This window comes from Cherax quadricarinatus, chromosome 45, assembly GCF_038502225.1.
Source record: "Cherax quadricarinatus isolate ZL_2023a chromosome 45, ASM3850222v1, whole genome shotgun sequence".
NCBI classification, from domain to species: domain Eukaryota; kingdom Metazoa; phylum Arthropoda; class Malacostraca; order Decapoda; family Parastacidae; genus Cherax; species Cherax quadricarinatus.
Genome location: NC_091336.1, coordinates 13,570,828 through 13,590,336, shown reverse-complemented (window position 1 = coordinate 13,590,336; position 19,509 = coordinate 13,570,828). Strand labels below are relative to the sequence as shown.

At 39.7% G+C, this 19,509-nt stretch overlaps 1 protein-coding gene across 1 annotated transcript in view; it reads right to left on the bottom strand.

Moving 5' to 3' along the window:
- LOC128694831 (zinc finger matrin-type protein 2) overlaps positions 1-19,509 on the bottom strand; it is a 32,392-nt gene that overhangs the window by 9,088 nt on the left and 3,795 nt on the right. Inside the window, exons 4-6 of the mRNA XM_053785147.2 lie at positions 11,820-11,949; positions 11,203-11,276; positions 10,670-10,815 (exon numbers count right to left, since the gene is read on the bottom strand). Of these exons, the coding sequence (XP_053641122.2) occupies positions 10,670-10,815; positions 11,203-11,276; positions 11,820-11,949 (350 nt within the window). The remainder of the gene's footprint in view (positions 1-10,669; positions 10,816-11,202; positions 11,277-11,819; positions 11,950-19,509) is intronic.

Sequence of the window (19,509 nt, the reverse complement as noted above, 5' to 3'; positions counted from 1 at the left end):
AATGTTAAAAGCAGGTGGGGATATAGTTTTGGAGTGGTTGGTGCAATTATTTAATAAATGTATGGAAGAGGGTAAGGTACCTAGGGATTGGCAGAGAGCATGCATAGTTCCTTTGTATAAAGGCAAAGGGGATAAAAGAGAGTGCAAAAATTATAGGGGGATAAGTCTGCTGAGTATACCTGGTAAAGTGTATGGTAGAGTTATAATTGAAAGAATTAAGAGTAAGACGGAGAATAGGATAGCAGATGAACAAGGAGGCTTTAGGAAAGGTAGGGGGTGTGTGGACCAGGTGTTTACAGTGAAACATATAAGTGAACAGTATTTAGATAAGGCTAAAGAGGTCTTTGTGGCATTTATGGATTTGGAAAAGGCGTATGACAGGGTGGATAGGGGGGCAATGTGGCAGATGTTGCAAGTGTATGGTGTAGGAGGTAGGTTACTGAAAGCAGTGAAGAGTTTTTACGAGGATAGTGAGGCTCAAGTTAGAGTATGTAGGAAAGAGGGAAATTTTTTCCCAGTAAAAGTAGGCCTTAGACAAGGATGTGTGATGTCACCGTGGTTGTTTAATATATTTATAGATGGGGTTGTAAGAGAAGTAAATGCGAGGGTCTTGGCAAGAGGCGTGGAGTTAAAAGATAAAGAATCACACACAAAGTGGGAGTTGTCACAGCTGCTCTTTGCTGATGACACTGTGCTCTTGGGAGATTCTGAAGAGAAGCTGCAGAGATTGGTGGATGAATTTGGTAGGGTGTGCAAAAGAAGAAAATTAAAGGTGAATACAGGAAAGAGTAAGGTTATGAGGATAACAAAAAGATTAGGTGATGAAAGATTGAATATCAGATTGGAGGGAGAGAGTATGGAGGAGGTGAACGTATTCAGATATTTGGGAGTGGACGTGTCAGCGGATGGGTCTATGAAAGATGAGGTGAATCATAGAATTGATGAGGAAAAAAGAGTGAGTGGTGCACTTAGGAGTCTGTGGAGACAAAGAACTTTGTCCTTGGAGGCAAAGAGGGGAATGTATGAGAGTATAGTTTTACCAACGCTCTTATATGGGTGTGAAGCGTGGGTGATGAATGTTGCAGCGAGGAGAAGGCTGGAGGCAGTGGAGATGTCATGTCTGAGGGCAATGTGTGGTGTGAATATAATGCAGAGAATTCGTAGTTTGGAAGTTAGGAGGAGGTGCGGGATTACCAAAACTGTTGTCCAGAGGGCTGAGGAAGGGTTCTTGAGGTGGTTCGGACATGTAGAGAGAATGGAGCGAAACAGAATGACTTCAAGAGTGTATCAGTCTGTAGTGGAAGGAAGGCGGGGTAGGGGTCGGCCTAGGAAGGGTTGGAGGGAGGGGGTAAAGGAGGTTTTGTGTGCGAGGGGCTTGGACTTCCAGCAGGCATGCGTGAGCGTGTTTGATAGGAGTGAATGGAGACAAATGGTTTTTAATACTTGACGTGCTGTTGGAGTGTAAGCAAAGTAACATTTATGAAGGGATTCAGGGAAACCGGCAGGCCGAACTTGAGTCCTGGAGATGGGAAGTACAGTGCCTGCTCTCTGAAGGAGGGGTGTTAATGTTGCAGTTTAAAAACTGTAGTGTAAAGCACCCTTCTGGCAAGACAGTGATGGAGTGAATGATGGTGAAAGTTTTTCTTTTTCGGGCCACCCTGCCTTGGTGGGAATCGGCCAGTGTGATAATAAAAAAAAATAAAAATATATATATATATATATATATATATATATATATATATATATATATATATATATATATATATATATATATACAGTGGACCCCCGGTTAACGATTTTAATCCGTGCAAGAGGGGTAATTGTTATGCGAAATAATCGCTATGTGAATGAATTTTCCCCATAAGAAATAATGGAAATCAAATTAATCCGTGCAAGACACCCAAAAGTATGAAAAAAAAAATTTTACCACATGAAATATACATTTTCCCACACACAAAGAGAAGGATACATGCACAATAGTAGAGTAGTACATGCACAGTATATATTGTGCATGTACTAGTCTACTAAATGAAGAATAAATGACACTTACCTTTATTGAAGATGCAGCAATGACTGATGAGACACTGTGTCCTGGGAGTGCCTTTTCCTCCTGAGTACTGTAGGTCCTGTTTGGCATTTTCTTCCAGAACAGGCCTTATCACACTGTGTATGCCACTACGATTCTTAAATTTCTCAAACCAACCTTTGCTGGCTTTAAATTCACCAATATGAGCACTAGTTCCAGGCATTTTTCCCTGTTCACCTGGGTGTTAGTCGACTTGTGTGGGTTGCATCCTGGGAGACAAGATTAAGGACCCCAATGGAAATAAGTTAGACAGTCTTCGATGACACTGACTTTTTTGGGTTATCCTGGGTGGCAAATCCTCTGGGGTTAATTGTTTCTTGGTATTCTCAATAAGCCACACCAACAACGGTGCTACAGCAGCAGCAGCAGCTGACAGTGCAGCAGCAGCAGCAGCTGACAGTGCAGCAGCAGCAGCAGCTGTACCACCAATAGTAGCGATGGTTGATTGGGGTTTATTATACAACCTGGCCAGCTCGGAGACATGCACTCCACTTTCATACTTATCAATGATCTTTTTCTTCATCTCTATTGTAATTCTCACCCTTATTGCTGTAGGGTTGGCACTAGAAGCTTTCTTGGGGCCCATGGTCACTTATTTTCCAGAAAAAGCACCGAAAACACTGTAATAATACGAAATATTCCGATTGTATGCTTGGATGTTACCGCGGAGGCTGGCTGGTAAACAATGCCACCGGCGGAACATGTGAGCGCGTCTCGGACGAAAATCGGTAAGCGGGTTTTTAAGCGGTATGTGAGGCAAAATTTTTGCAATTAAAGTAAGTGGTATGCGAAATAATCGCTATGTGATGCCATCGTTATGCGGGGGTCCACTGTATATATATATATATTTTCAACAAGTCGGCCGTCTCCCACCGAGGCAGGGTGACCCAAAAAAGAAAGAAAATCCCCAAAAAGAAAATACTTTCATCATCATTCAACACTTTCACCACACTCGCACATTATCACTGCTTTTGCAGAGGTGCTCAGAATACAACAGTCTAGAAGCATACACATATAAAGATACACAACATATCCCTCCAAACTGCCAATATCCCAAACCCCTCCTTTAAAGTGCAGGCATTGTACTTCCCATTTCCAGGACTCAAGTCCGATTATATGAAAATAACCACTTTCCCTGAATCCCTTCACTAAATATTACCCTGCTCACACTCCAACAGATCGTCAGGTCCCAAGTACCATTCGTCTCCATTCACTCCTATCTAACATGCTCACGCACGCTTGCTGGAAGTCCAAGCCCCTCGCCCACAAAACCTCCCTTACCCCCTCTCTCCAACCCTTTCGAGGACGACCCCTACCCCTCCTTCCTTCCCCTATAGATTTATATGCTTTCCATGTCATTCTACTTTGATCCATTCTCTCTAAATGACCAAACCACCTCAACAACCCCTCTTCTGCCCTTTGACTAATGCTTTTATTAACTCCACACCTTTTCCTAATTTCCACACTCCGAAATTTCTGCATAATATTTACACCACACATTGCCCTTAGACAGGACATCTCCACTGCCTCCAACCGTCTCCTCGCTGTTGCATTTACCACCCAAGCTTCACATCCATATAAGAGTGTTGGTACTACTATACTTTCATACATTCCCTTCTTTGCCTCCATAGATAACGTTTTTTGACTCCACATATACCTCAACGCACCACTCACCTTTTTTCCCTCATCAATTCTATGATTAACCTCATCCTTCATAAATCCATCCGCCGACACGTCAACTCCCAAGTATCTGAAAACATTCACTTCTTCCATACTCCTCCTCCCCAATTTGATATCCAATTTTTCTTTATCTAAATCATTTGATACCCTCATCACCTTACTCTTTTCTATGTTCACTTTCAACTTTCTACCTTTACACACATTCTCAAACTCATCCACTAACCTTTGCAATTTTTCTTTTAGAATCTCCAATAAGCACAGTATCATCAGCAAAAAGTAACTGTGTCAATTCCCATTTTGAATTTGATTCCCCATAATTTAATCCCACCCCTCTCCCGAACACCCTAGCATTTACTTCTTTTACAACCCCATCTATAAATATATTAAACAACCATGGTGACATTACACATCCCTGTCTAAGACCTACTTTTACCGGGAAGTATTCTCCCTCTCTTCTACACACCCTAACCTGAGCCTCACTATCCTCATAAAAGCTCTTTACAGCATTTAGTAACTTACCACCTATTCCATATACTTGCAACATCTGCCACATTGCTCCTCTATCCACTCTATCATATGCCTTTTCTAAATCCATAAATGCAATCAAAACTTCCCTACCTTTATCTAAATACTGTTCACATATATGCTTCAATGTAAACACTTGATCTACACATCCCCTACCCACTCTGAAGCCTCCTTGCTCATCTGCAATTCTACATTCTGTCTTACCTCTAATTCTTTCAATTATAACTCTACCGTATACTTTTCCTGGTATACTCAGTAAACTTATTCCTCTATAATTTTTACAATCTCTTTTGTCCCCTTTCCCTTTATATAAAGGGACTATACATGCTCTCCGCCAATCCCTAGGTACCTTCCCCTCTTTCATACATTTATTAAACAAAAGTACCAACCACTCCAACACTATATCCCCACTGCTTTTAACATTTCTGTCATGATCCCATCAGTTCCAGCTGCTTTACCCCCTTTCATTCTACGTAATGCCTCACGTACCTCCACCACACTTACATTCTGCTCTTCTTCACTCCTAAAAGATGGTATACCTCCCTGGCCAGTGCATGAAATTACCGCCTCCCTTTCTTCCTCAACATTTAAAAGTTCCTCAAAATATTCTCGCCATCTACCTAATACCTCCCTCTCCCCATCTACTAACTCCCCTATTCTGTTTTTAACGGACAAATCCATACTTTCCCTAGGCTTTCTTAACTTGTTTAACTCACTCCAAAATTTTTTCTTATTTTCATTAAAATTTCTTGACAGTGCCTCTCCCACTCTTTCATCTGCTCTCCTTTTGCACTCTCTCACCACTCTCTTCACCTTTCTTTTACTCTCCATATACACTGCTCTTCTTATAACACTTCTGCTTTGTAAAAACCTCTCATAAGCTACCTTTTTCTCTTTTATCACACCCTTTACTTCATCATTCCACCAATCACTCCTCTTTCCTCCTGCCCCCACCCTCCTATAACCACAAACTTCTGCCCCACATTCTAATACTGCATTTTTAAAACTATTCCAACCCTCTTCAACCCCCCCCACTAATCTTTGCACTAGCCCACCTTTCTGCCAATAGTCGCTTATATCTTGCCCGAACTTCCTCCTCCCTTAGTTTATACACTTTCACCTCCCTCTTACTTGTTGTTGCCACCTTCCTCTTTTCCCATCTACCTCTTATTCTAACTGTAGCTACAACTAAATAATGATCTGATATATCAGTTGCCCCTCTATAAACATGTACATCCTGGAGCCTACCCATCAACCTTTTATCCACCAATACATAATCTAACAAACTACTTTCATTACGTGCTACATCATACCTTGTATATTTATTTATCCTCTTTTTCATAAAATATGTATTACTTATTACCAAATTTCTTTCTACACATAGCTCAATTAAAGGCTCCCCATTTACATTTACCCCTGGCACCCCAAATTTACCTACTACTCCCTCCATAACATTTTTACCCACTTTAGCATTGAAATCCCCAACCACCATTACTCTCACACTAGATTCAAAACTACCCACGCATTCACTCAACATTTCCCAGAATCTCTCTCTCTCCTCTACACTTCTCTCTTCTCCAGGTGCATATATGCTTACTATAACCCACTTTTCACATCCAATCTTTATTTTACTCCACATAATCCTTGAATTTATGCATTTGTAGTCCCTCTTTTCCTGCCATAGATTATCCTTCAACATTATTGCTACTCCTTCTTTAGCTCTAACTAACTAACTAAATATATATATATATATATATATATATATATATATATATATATATATATATATATATATATATATATATATATATATATATATATATATATATATATATTTTTTTTTTTTTTTTTTTTCAACAAGTCGGTCGTCTCCCACCGAGGCAGGGTGACCCAAAAAAGAAAGAAAATCCCCAAAAAGAAAATACTTTCATCATCATTCAACACTTTCACCACACTCACACATTATCACTGCTTTTGCAGAGGTGCTCAGTAGGTTGGTAGACAGCAACCACCCATTGAGGTACTACCATCCTGCCAACTGTATGTAAAACAAAAGCCTGTAATTGTTTTACATGATGGTAGGATTGCTGGTGTCTTTTGTCTGTCTCATAAATATGCAAGATTACAGGTACGTCTTGCTACTTCTACTTACACTTAGGTCACACTACACATACATGTACATGTTTATTTATACACACTCATCTGAGTTTTCTTTGATTTTATCTTAATAGTTCTTGGTCTTATTACTTTTCCTTTTATATCCATGAGGAAGTGGAATAAGAATCTTTCCTCCGTAAGCCATGCGTGTTGTAAAAGTCAACTAAAATGCCGGGAACAATGGGCTAGTAACCCCTTTTCCTGTAAAGATTACTAAAAAGAATAAGAAGAAGAAAATTGTCAAAGTGGGAAGTCTGAATGTGCGTGGATGTTGTGCAAATGATAAGAAAGAGATGATTGTGGATGTTATGAATGAGAAGAAGCTGGATGTCTGGCTTTAAGTGAAACGAAGCTGAAGGGGGTGGGAGAGTTTCAATGGAGAGGAATGAATGGGATTAGGTCAGGGGTTTCAAATAGAGTTAGAGCTAAAGAAGGAGTAGCAATAATGTTGAAGGATAAGCTATGGCAGGAAAAGAGGGACTATAAATGTATTAATTCAAGGATTATGTGGAGTAAAATAAAGATTGGATGTGAAAAGTGGGTTATAGTAAGCGTGTATGCACCTGGAGAAGAAAGAAGTGTAGAGGAGAGAGAGAGATTTTGGGAAATGTTGAGTGAATGCATGGGGAGCTTTGAATCAAGTGTGAGAGTAATGATGGTTGGGGATTTCAATGCTAAAGTGGGTAAAAATGTTATGGAGGGAGTAGTAGGTAAATTTGGGGTGCCAGGGGTAAATGTAAATGGGGAGCCTTTAATTGAGCTGTGTAGAAAGATATTTGGTAATAAGTAATACATATTTTATGAAAAAGAGGATAAATAAATATACAAGGTATGATGTAGCACTTAATGGAAGTAGTTTGTTAGATTATGTATTGGTGGATAAAAGGTTGATGGGTAGGCTCCAGGATGTACATGTTTATAGAGGGGCAACTGACATATCGGATCATTATTTAGTTGTAGCTACAGTTAGAGTAAGAGGTAGATGGGAAAAGAGGAAGGTGGCAACAACAAGTAAGAGGGAGGTGAAAGTGTATAAACTAAGGGAGGAGGAAGTTCGGGGGAGATATAAGCGACTGTTGGCAGAAAGGTGGGCTAGTGCAAAGATGAGTAGTGGGGGGGTTGAAGAGGGTTGGAATAGTTTTAAAAATGGAGTATTAGAATGTGGGGCAGAAGTTTGTGGTTATAGGAGGGTGGGGGCAGGTGGAAAGAGGAGTGATTGGTGGAATGATGAAGTAAAGGGTGTGATAAAAGAGAAAAAGTTAGCTTATGAGAGGTTTTTACAAAGCAGAAGTGTTATAAGAAGAGCAGAGTATATGGAGAGTAAAAGAAAGGTGAAGAGAGTGGTGAGAGAGTGCAAAAGGAGAGCAGATGATGTGGGAGAGGCACTGTCCAGAAATTTTAATGAAAATAAGAAAAAAATTTGGAGTGAGTTAAACAAGTTAAGAAAGCCTAGGGAAAGTATGGATTTGTCAGTTAAACCAGAGTAGGGGAGTTAGTAGATGGGGAGAGGGAGGTATTAGGTAGATGGCAAGAATATTTTGAGGAACTTTTAAATGTTGAGGAAGAAAGGGAGGCGGCAATTTCATGCACTGGTCAGGGAGGTATACCATCTTTTAGGAGTGAAGAAGAGCAGAATGTAAGTGTGGGGGAGGTACGCGAGGCATTACGTAGATTGAAAGGGGGTAAAGCAGCTGGGACTGATGGGATCATGACAGAAATGTTAAAAGCAGCGGGGGATATAGTGTTGGAGTGGTTGGTACTTTTGTTTAATAAATGTATGAAAGAGGGGAAGGTACCTAGGGATTGGCAGAGAGCATGTATAGTCCCTTTATATAAAGGGAAAGGGGACAAAAGAGACTGTAAAAATTATAGAGGAATAAGCTTACTGAGTATACCAGGAAAAGTGTACGGTAGGGTTATAATTGAAAGAATTAGAGGTAAGACAGAATGTAGGATTGCGGATGAGCAAGGAGGTTTTAGAGTGGGTAGGGGATGTGTAGATCAGGTGTTTACATTGAAGCATATATGTGAACAGTATTTAGATAAAGATAGGGAAGTTTTTATTGCATTTATGGATTTAGAAAAGGCATATGATAGAGTGGATAGAGGAGCAATGTGGCAGATGTTGCAAGTATATGGAATAGGTGGTAAGTTATTAAATGCTGTAAAGAGTTTTTATGAGGATAGTGAGGCTCAGGTTAGGGTGTGTAGAAGAGAGGGAGACTACTTCCCGGTAAAAGTAGGTCTTAGACAGGGATGTGTAATGTCACCATGGTTGTTTAATATATTTATAGATGGGGTTGTAAAGGAAGTAAATGCTAGGGTGTTTGGGAGAGGGGTGGGATTAAATTATGGGGTATCAAATTCAAAATGGGAATTGACACAGTTACTTTTTGCTGATGATACTGTGCTTATGGGAGATTCTAAAGAAAAATTGCAAAGGTTAGTGGATGAGTTTGGGAATGTGTGTAAAGGTAGAAAGTTGAAAGTGAACATAGAAAAGAGTAAGGTGATGAGGGTGTCAAATGATTTAGATAAAGAAAAATTGGATATCAAATTGGGGAGGAGGAGTATGGAAGAAGTGAATGTTTTCAGATACTTGGGAGTTGACGTGTCGGCGGATGGATTTATGAAGGATGAGGTTAATCATAGAATTGATGAGGGGAAAAAGGTGAGTGGTGCGTTGAGGTATATGTGGAGTCAAAAAACGTTATCTATGGAGGCAAAGAAGGGAATGTATGAAAGTATAGTAGTACCAACACTCTTATATGGGTGTGAAGCTTGGGTGGTAAATGCAGCAGCGAGGAGACGGTTGGAGGCAGTGGAGATGTCCTGTTTAAGGGCAATGTGTGGTGTAAATATTATGCAGAAAATTCGGAGTGTGGAAATTAGGAGAAGGTGTGGAGTTAATAAAAGTATTAGTCAGAGGGCAGAAGAGGGGTTGTTGAGGTGGTTTGGTCATTTAGAGAGAATGGATCAAAGTAGAATGACATGGAAAGCATATAAATCTATAGGGGAAGGAAGGCGGGGTAGGGGTCGTCCTCGAAAGGGTTGGAGAGAGGGGGTAAAGGAGGTTTTGTGGGTAAGGGGCTTGGACTTCCAGCAAGCATGCGTGAGCGTGTTAGATAGGAGTGAGTGGAGACGAATGGTACTTGGGACCTGACGATCTGTTGGAGTGTGAGCAGGGTAATATTTAGTGAAGGGATTCAGGGAAACCGGTTATTTTCATATAGTCGGACTTGAGTCCTGGAAATGGGAAGTACAATGCCTGCACTTTAAAGGAGGGGTTTGGGATATTGGCAGTTTGGAGGGATATGTTGTGTATCTTTATATGTGTATGCTTCTAGACTGTTGTATTCTGAGCACCTCTGCAAAAACAGTGATAATGTGCGAGTGTGGTGAAAGTGTTGAATGATGATGAAAGTATTTTCTTTTTGGGGATTTTCTTTCTTTTTTGGGTCACCCTGCCTCGGTGGGAGACGGCCGACTTGTTAAAAAAAAAAAAAAAAAAATATATATATATAGATAATTCAGTCTTGAGACAAATAGATCCCACACTGGCAAGATGGAAGTTGTGAAACATTGTCACAACCACCAATAAACTAATGCCTCTCAACTGACCAATCACCATGAAGCAGCCATCCTTCTCCGTTTTCACCATCCCGCCTTCCTGCTGACCGCCAGCCACCAATCACCATCAAGATTAAGACTCACCCACCACTCAAGATTCAGCCAGCACAGTGTGTTCTCGTGCTTTCTACATCGTCATAAACATCTGTTTCACAATGCCTTGCTGCTGGGTTTAGCCCTGGCTCTTGATCTACAACTCGAAAACATTCCTCTCACCAACTATTCTTCATCTGTCCCTACTTCCCCGCTCACCCACTTGTGGGTCTTACCTGTGAGTCTGTTCATTCATTCATTAAGAAAATTTTTCATGTTAACTCCATAGTTCTTGACCCATCTCTACCAAACAAATGAGAGCTCTCTATACATGCATAAAAAGAACATAAACAAAGTATGAATGCATTTGGTAAAAAAATGAGGAAAAAAAAAAAAAAAGAGAGTACAAATTGCTATTTGAAGAATTTGCAACAATCATATCTACAGATCAGCATCTGTAATTAGCTGATTAGTTTCAAAGTGCTGATAATGTAAGTGAGGAACATTGTAAGTTAAAACACTGTAAATCAAGGCCCTACTGTACTCCTGAGTACTTACTTCTTCCTTTAACTCTTGCATTCGTTGTTCTATATCATAATCTTTTCTCTTTTCTTCCAATTTTTTCTTATTTAAGTCAAACCGTTTTTTGACTTGATCCAATGAAGAACGTTCAACACGCATGGACATCCCCAAATTCCTCTGATCTGTTTTGGAAAGAAATATTTGTACTTTCAGTTTTCTTATTCCTCTCTGATACAATTTGACTGATCATCAAGTAAAAATTACCCTATATTCAATAATGTTGTATCATTTTCTGTTATTTCTAGAATACTGTAAAATGAAAAATCCAACATGTAGAGATATTCTGATACACTTTTTTTATATATGTTACACAGCTACCAATGCTTAAGATTTAAGAGAATTCAAAGCTGATGACAATGACCTCAAGTTACCCACCAACACTTAAATAGAAAAAGTATATGGATTATTCTTTCATAAACTTTCTTCTAGTAACTCAAATCTGCATAACTTATTGACATTGTATGTAAGCTCAGAAAAATAATAACCAGATTTACACCGTAAGAACCTACGTTTTTTGCCATTAATGTGGTCTAAGAAATTGATCGAATCCTTGACGACACAATCACATACGTTGCAATAGTATCTGAAATTAAAAACACAATAATGTATTCCTTGTGTGACAAGCACCTCTGAGCATTGTTATTAGACCATTATATTACAGTTTAGGTTCTCAAGTTTGTCCTATATTTTTAAAGAAGGTGGACACTCCAAATTACATAAGTCGTTGAAACTGTGGGTAGCATAACATTACAGTATGACAAGTTAAGTACATATCTAATTGCAGAAACTGTAGAATTTTTCATCTGTTTGGTCAATGTAGTGCTATAGTATATTACATATCACTTGACATGAACTAAGGTTATGAATGTACTACACACTGCTTGTTATGATCTTATAAATTCAGTTCTCTATTTTTTGCTTTAAAGGCTGGACAATAGATAATAGACCCTCCATAACCTCTGCATTACATGAAAGATGGTGGAAAGGAGGGAGCAACTGATATCAGGATCTGATTTTTATGACTATAAATGTGGTAATGTACTGAAGATACACAAAGGATAAATCATCTGTCTTTTTGACTTTCATAAATAAAAAGATAGCATGGGGAATAAGCTGTAAATCTTACCCTCCCGACTGTGATGCTGGTGTGGTTTTAGTTATAACCTGACTCTTACCAAGCTTTGAGTCAATATCCACTTTGTAGTCACGTTGCTTCAAAAGTTCACGCTTCACAGGAACACCTTTCTGATTTTGAGCTTAAAGAGGTAAAAATTATTAGTATGCTTCTTTCCTTGTTTTTCTCCCAGGAATATTTTCTATGTTAAACTACAAAACAGGTTTGGTGGTTTAAATGGGGACTGAAATTAAGAATGGAACAAAGCAGAATGACTTGAAGAATGTATAAATCTGTAGGAGAAGGGATGCGGGGTAGGGGTCGTCCTTAAAAAGGATGGAGGCAGGGGGTAAAGGAGGTTTTGTGGGCGAGGGGCTTGGATTTCCAGCAAGCGTGCATGAGCGTATTAGATAGGAGTGAATGGAGATGAATGGTTTTTGGGACCTGATAAACTGTTGCAGTGTGAGCAGGGTAATATTTAATAAGGGATTCAGGGAAACCAGCAAGCTGGACTTGAGTCCTGGAGATAGGAAGTAAAGTGCCGGCACTCGAATTTTGGCTCGCAACTCAAAGCAAAAAAATCGACTGAGCTATAGCTCATAACTCGTAAGGCTCGCACTTCATAAATTTCAACAACTTTTTTCATCAAAATACAGTCTCGTGGTTCGTAATTTGGCTTGCCATTCGTCACTTGTCTAAAACATATACGAGTGGCCTCCCAGCGTCCACCTCACACAAAGGCACCCCACACACCATACCCAGTCAGTGTGGCATTGTTTATTGGCGAGTGAACATCAGTGGCAGAGAATGGTAGTGATGGTGGTAGAGGGTGGTAGTGATGGTGGTAGAGGGTGGTAGTGATGGTGGTAGAGGGTGGTAGTGATAGTGGTTGTGATGGTGGTAGAGGGTGGTAGTGGATGTGATGGTGGTAAAGGGTGTTAGTGATGGTGGTAGAGGGTGGTAGAGATTGTGGTAGAGGGTAGAGTTGCAAGAGGTCTCTGTACAGTTTTTTTGTGTGACAGGGGTCCAACGACTCTCAAGCTGGTCCTAGTGGCATTAAACAACAAAGAAGGGAAGTAACCCCAGATAAGGACTTGGTACCTAAAGTCTTTATGGAAAGGGATTCCCCTTCCAAACAATAGTGTAACTTCTCCATCCTCTTCCCTCCTCCTGTTTTCCATACACCAACAAGAGTCTTCATTAAATTGTAAGCATGATGTTATTATTACATATTTTATACTTGATGTCTCGTTTTCTGTATGTAAATCTACATTTAATGTAAACAAAATATTTTTTGTTAATACTTTTGGATGTCTAGAACGGATTAATTGGATTTACATTATTTCTTATGGGAAAAATAGTTTCGCCATTCATAAATTTCAACTTTTGTCATGAAAAAGGACACAAGTGCAACTAATGTGACTTTTTATTGTGGCAACGTTTCGCTCTCTAGGAGCTTTGTTAAGCCATTAGTAACTGCTTGACAAAGCTCCTGGAGAGCAAAACATTGCCACAATAAAAATGTCACATTAGTTGCACTTGTGTCCTTTTACTTTACATATTGTCGGTAATTCTACCAACTTTATTACAACTTTTGTTACACTCTCTGGAACGGATTAATTACGAAATTCGAGGGGCCACTGTACAACTGTACTGTTCTCTTCTTTTTTTTTTTATGAAACTAATGTCCTAAGGAATATTGCAAAGAAAAAGAATTTACATAAACATATAGAGTCTCAGGAAAGGATGGAATACATGAAATGATAAGACTCAAGCAATGCACATTATTATATTTAATTGGATTAAATAGTTTGTAGATATGAGAAACACTTAAGAATGTATATGGTGATGTTTGCCGAGAGAAAAGTTAACTAAATTTAGGCAAGTTCTACAGATAGATTTGATAAATTAAGCTATTTCATAATAAGTAAATTAAGCAAGTTCAGACTGGGTTGCCAAGTTAGTTTTAGTGTAAAATTGAAAATGGGAATATAAAAAAAATGTATAGCAAAAGGGAGACAAAAAGAAAGTGCAAAAGTTATAGGGGAATAAGTCTGTTGAGTATACCTGGTAAAGTGTATGGTAGAGTTACATATAACTGAAAGAACTAAGAGTAAGATGGTGCGTAGGATAGCAGAAGAACAAGGAGGCTTTAGGATGGGGAGGGGGTGTGTAGACCAAGTGTTTACAGTGAAACATATAGGTGAACAGTATTTAGATAAGGGTAAAGAGGTTTTTGTGGCATTTATGGATTTGGAAAAGGCATATGACAGGGTGGACAGGGGGCAATGTGGCAGATGTTGCAAATGTATGGAATAGGAGGTAGGTTATTGAAAGCAATGAAGAGTTTTTATGAGGAAAGTGAGGTTCAGGAGTATGTAGGAGAGAGGGAGATTATTTCCCAGTAAAAGTAGGCCTTAGACAAGGATGTGTGATGTCACCATGGTTGTTCAATATATTTATAGATGGGGTTGTAAGAGAAGTGAATGCTCGGGTGTTGGCAAGAGGTGTGGGGTTAAAAGATAAAGAATCTAATACAAAGTGGGAGTTGTCACAGTTGCTCTTTGCTGATAACACTGTGCTTTTGGGAGATTCTGAAGAGAAGTTGCAGAGGTTGGTGGATGAGTTTGGTAGGGTATGTAAAAGAAGAAAATTAGAAGTGAATATAGGAAAGAGTAAGGTGATAAGGGTAACAAAAAAATTAGGTAACAAAAGATTGGATATCAGATTGGAGGGAGAGAGTATGGCAGAGGTGAATGTTTTCAGATATTTAAGGGTGGATGTGTCAGCAGATGGGCCTATGAAAGATGAGGTGAATCGCAGAACTGACTAAGGAAAAAAGATGAGTGGTGCATTGAGGAGTCTGTAGAAACAAAGAACTTTGTCCGTGGAAGCAAAGAGGGGAATGTATGAGAGTATAGTTATACCAACGCTCTTATATGGGTGCGAAGAATGGGTGGTGAGTATTGCAACAAGGAGAAGGCTGGAAGCAGTGGAGATGTCATGTCTGAGGGCAATGCGTGGTATGACTTTAATGCAGAGAATTCGTAGTTTGGAATTTAGGAGGTGGTGTGGGATTACCAAAACTATTATCCAGAGGGCTGAGGAGGGGTTATTGAGGTAGTTCGGACATACAGAAAGGATGGAAGGAAAAAGAATGACTTCAAGAATGTATAACTCTGTAGGGGAGGTAAGGCGGGGTAGAGGCTAGCCTAGGAAAGGTTGGAGGGAGGGGGTAAAGGAGGTTTTGTGTATGAGGGGTTTGGACTTCCAGCAAGCATGCCTGAGTGTGTTAGATAGGAGTGAATGGAGACAAATGGTTTTTAGGACTTGACATGCCGTTGGAGTGCGAGCAGGATAATATTTACGAAGAGATTCAGGGAAACTGGCAGGCCGGACTCAAGTCCTGGAGATGGGAAGTACAGTGCCGGCACTCTGAAGAAGGGGTGTTAAAGTTGGTTTTATAACTGTAATGTAAGTGTGCCTCTGGCAAGACAGTGACTAAGTGAATGATGGTGAGTTTTTTTTTTTTTGAGGGGGGGGGGGACCCTACCTTGGTGGGATGTGGCCAATGTGTTTATAAATAAAAAATAAACAGTTAATTATTTTCCTCAGAGACAAATCCCCTGGTTTATCCAAATGGTTGTATCAAATGGTTAAAGATTCTGAGAACAATTACGAAATATGTTCAGTAATAGTATATGTATATGGACAAGAAAATGTCTAAGCAATTTTAATGAGAGAAAAGCTTTATGAAGAGGTCAAGAATGAGATTCAAGAAATAATTACAGGAACACATAGTACACAGCTGAAAGACAAGTTAGCAATAAGGAGAAATGTATGAAATTATAAAAGAATGTGAATATGTGCAGTGAAATCTTTTATTCTTAAAGAATATACAGTGGACCCCGAGTTTTGTGAGCCTCGCGCTTTGTGAATTTCGACTTTCGGCAACTTTTTTTTGTCAAAATAAAGCCTTGTGGTTCATGATTTTCCTTGTGATTCATCCATCATACAGAATGCGTCCATGTGGCCAGGAGCAGCCAGGCGAACACAAAGGCTCCCACACAATATTCAGGAGTCAGTGTGGCATTGTTTGTTTGAAGAAAAATATGAAAGTGGTGGTGGTAGAGGGTGGTAGTGGTTGTGATGGTGGTAGAAGCTGGTAGTGATGGTGGAAGAGGATGGTAGTGATGGTGGCAGCAGTTGTGATGGTGGTAAAGGGTGGTAGTGATGGTGGTAGAGGGTGGTAGTGATGATGGTAGAGGGTGGTAGCAGTTGTGATAGTGGTAAAGGGTTGTAGTGATGGTGGTAGAGGGTGGTAGTGATGATGGCAGCAGTTGTGATGGTGGTAAAGGGTGGTAGTGATGGTGGTAGAGGGTGGTAGTGATGATGGTAGAGGGTGGTAGCAGTTGTGATAGAGGGTAGAGCTGCGAGAACTCTCTGGACAGTTTTTTGTGCGACAGGGGTCCAGTGACTTCTCCATCCTCTCCCCTCCTCCTGTCTTCCATACACCAACAAGGATCTTCAATAAAGGTAAATGTGATGTTATTATTGTTTTATACTTGATTTCTCATTCGTTTCTGTATGTAAATCTATATTTAATCTATAAAAGACTAATTTTTGTTAATACTTTTGGGTGTCTGGAACGGATTAATTGATTTACATTATTTTTTTGTGGGGAAAATGGTTTTGACATTCATGAATTCCGACTTTCGGCAGACTCTTTGGAACAGATTAATCATGAAACTCGGGGGTCCACTGTAGTTCAATAGTAATACATTAATAACTGGTTGATACAGTTTGCATACTACCACAACAGTTTTCAATAAATCTTTAAATGAATGCAACTACTGTTTAATAAAGCTCAAAATTTGTGCAAAATAATAAGTAGAAAATTAGGGTGATGAAATTTAAATTTCCTAACAAATCTAGAGTACAGGTACAAGAAGACGGCTTCAACCATGAGTTCCGGTATTTGCCCCATTACTCTTTCTCATCTCCATATTAAATACACCATTATCCTAGATGATTAACCCTTTGACTGTTGCAGGCCCCTTTCTGAAACTGTCATTCTATGTCGCAAAATATTCGAAAAAAAAATTATTTTCTCTTACCAAAATGTTAGGATTATTTTACTGAGTGTTTTAAGCCTAAAAAAATTTTTTTTGCCATCAGTACTTACCGAAATATAGAGGCGCAAAGTTGGCAGAAAATGAGCGGTGTATGGCAACAGCGGCGAATGCCGCCCACCCAGTATTCTTTTATTTACTCCAATTCGAAGGTTTCTTGTATTTTCCAATATTTTTCTTTTCTAAGTAACTTATGTAGCCTGTGAGACCAAAGTAAGGTGCATTGTTCAAATATACACTCATTGTTTACAACACAATAACTGAACAAACATTATCACTATTAGATTGTGTATAAAACTTGTTTACACAAACAAACAATACAAAACATTGTTTATTACTATTGTTCCATAATATATATACATATGTACAGTCACTGAACACTTTCCTAGAACTGCTGCAGCTTGTGGAACTCTTTGAAACATGGGTATATGCAGAGTGGTACTTGACACTCCTCATACATAAAACGAGTGTCTCTGCGTGTTTGTGAGCGTTTTGTGGTATGTCCACATACAAAACACCTCTTCTGAGCACTTTTCTTGAAAGCAGTAGGAGGCAGTTGTATGGGGTAGTGATCACCAGGCCTCAAACGAGATGGCATGTGTTGGTAATTTCGTGGGTGCTGGTCTATTGCAGGTGTTGCTCCTTGGTACTTGACGATTATTTGTCTGATGACTGACAAACAAAATTCACCATATTTTGGTTTGTTGTTGGTCCTCAACTTGTATATGTTATAAGTATTTAGCATGGAAATATCAAGATGATGGAAAAAAGTTTTATATACCACTTATAACTCTTGCATACACAATCAGCAAACCCAATCTGCATGTCACATTTGTCCACTAAGAACATATTGAGGTTGTAGTCCATGACAGCTGCCGGTTTTAGAATGGGTTCATTGGTCTCTCTATTGTGCCTGCCACTGTGTGCCATTTAGTTTTGGTGAACTGATGTCAAGAACGTGACATCACGTTTGTCATGACACCAAAATGCCATGATGTCATTGGCAGCAAAGGCCTGTACCTCACCTCTGCGAGTGCCGCGTCGAACCTTGGCATATACTTACGATTACTACACACTGTGCCACACACATCTGTCAGGTTCACTCACAAGAAATCACTGAGTATGAGGCTTGTGTATCAGTTATCAGTATATAATATATGCCCCTTACCAAGATATGGTTCCATCATTGTTCAAACCACATCACCAGCGATACCCAATAACTTCCTGGTATCTCTCAATGTATTACTGCCAGTGTACACAATGATATCCAAAACGAGACCACTTTTGCAATCACACAGTACAAATAACTTTATACCAAAGCGTTTCCTCTTGCTTGATATGTACTGCCTGAATGAGAGTCTTCCTTTGAATAAAATCAAAGACTCGTCAATAACAAGCTTCCTGAAGGGATAAAAATACATGCAACACTTTTGTTTCAGGTACATATTCCTGAAGGGATAAAAATACATGCAACACTTTTGTTTCAGGTACATAAACACATTTCTGATCTTATATAACCTGTTGGTTCTGTCAGGCCTTGTTTTGTCTGAAAAGTGTAACATACGTAACAGTATCAAAAAGTGATTTACTCCTATAATGTCACTAAAACCTGGGGTTGAAATCAGGCATTCTATTGACCAGTATGTGGTGACAGTGTGCTTATACACATGTGGTATAGGTATTATTGTGGCAAAGAACAGGTACATCTCTGCCATAGTTGTGTCCTTCCGCTGGTGTAGTCGTGATCTTGGTGAAAGAATTGTATTTGCCATGGTGTTCTCATAGTATGTGTTGATTTCCCTGACAGTAATGTCCATCAGGGGTTCATCAAAGAATAACTGAAAGCATTCTAGTTCAGTGGCATTGTTCCCAAGTGTACATGATGGCTGTATTCCACTTTGTGTTTCATCAAAGTCATGGGGATTGGGAATAAAATCGTCACTTTGCTGCCAATCCCAGATGCGGTCTGCTGGTGGGTTCTGGATATTGAAATGTGGTTGTGGTTGTGCAGGTTGTGGGAGTGTGGGGTTGAGTGATGCTGGTTGTAGTTGTGCAGTCAGCAGCGTCGGTAGTAGCGTGGCCTGCTGCTGGTGCCACATGACTCATGCCACCGCCAACATCACCACCACCATCATCTTCCCCACGCACATTACACATCCCCATTGTAACAATATTGTCATCTTCCCTGTCAGGTCATGGTGTAGGGACACAGGATGTACTGCCAGATTTACTCCTTTGCCTTGGAAGGGCATAAGGCACACTACCAGAACGCATGCTGTGTCGAACATACTGCCGTTTCACTGGCGAATATTCCCCCTCACTGTCATTACTCGAGCTGCTGTCAATAACTTTGAAATCACTATCATTATCACTTTCACTGCTCAGATCTGAGTCCTGTAAACAGGGAAATAGTTTCCTTTTTCGTCCTGGTACAGGTGAATGTGAATGAGATGTGCCAGCACCAGAGGTGGACGGTTGTGGGTCATCGGGGTTTTCATCACTAATTACTTAATCCTGGGCACTGCTTTTGGTCACACCCTCTCCAAAACTATGAAATTTACTTTCACTGG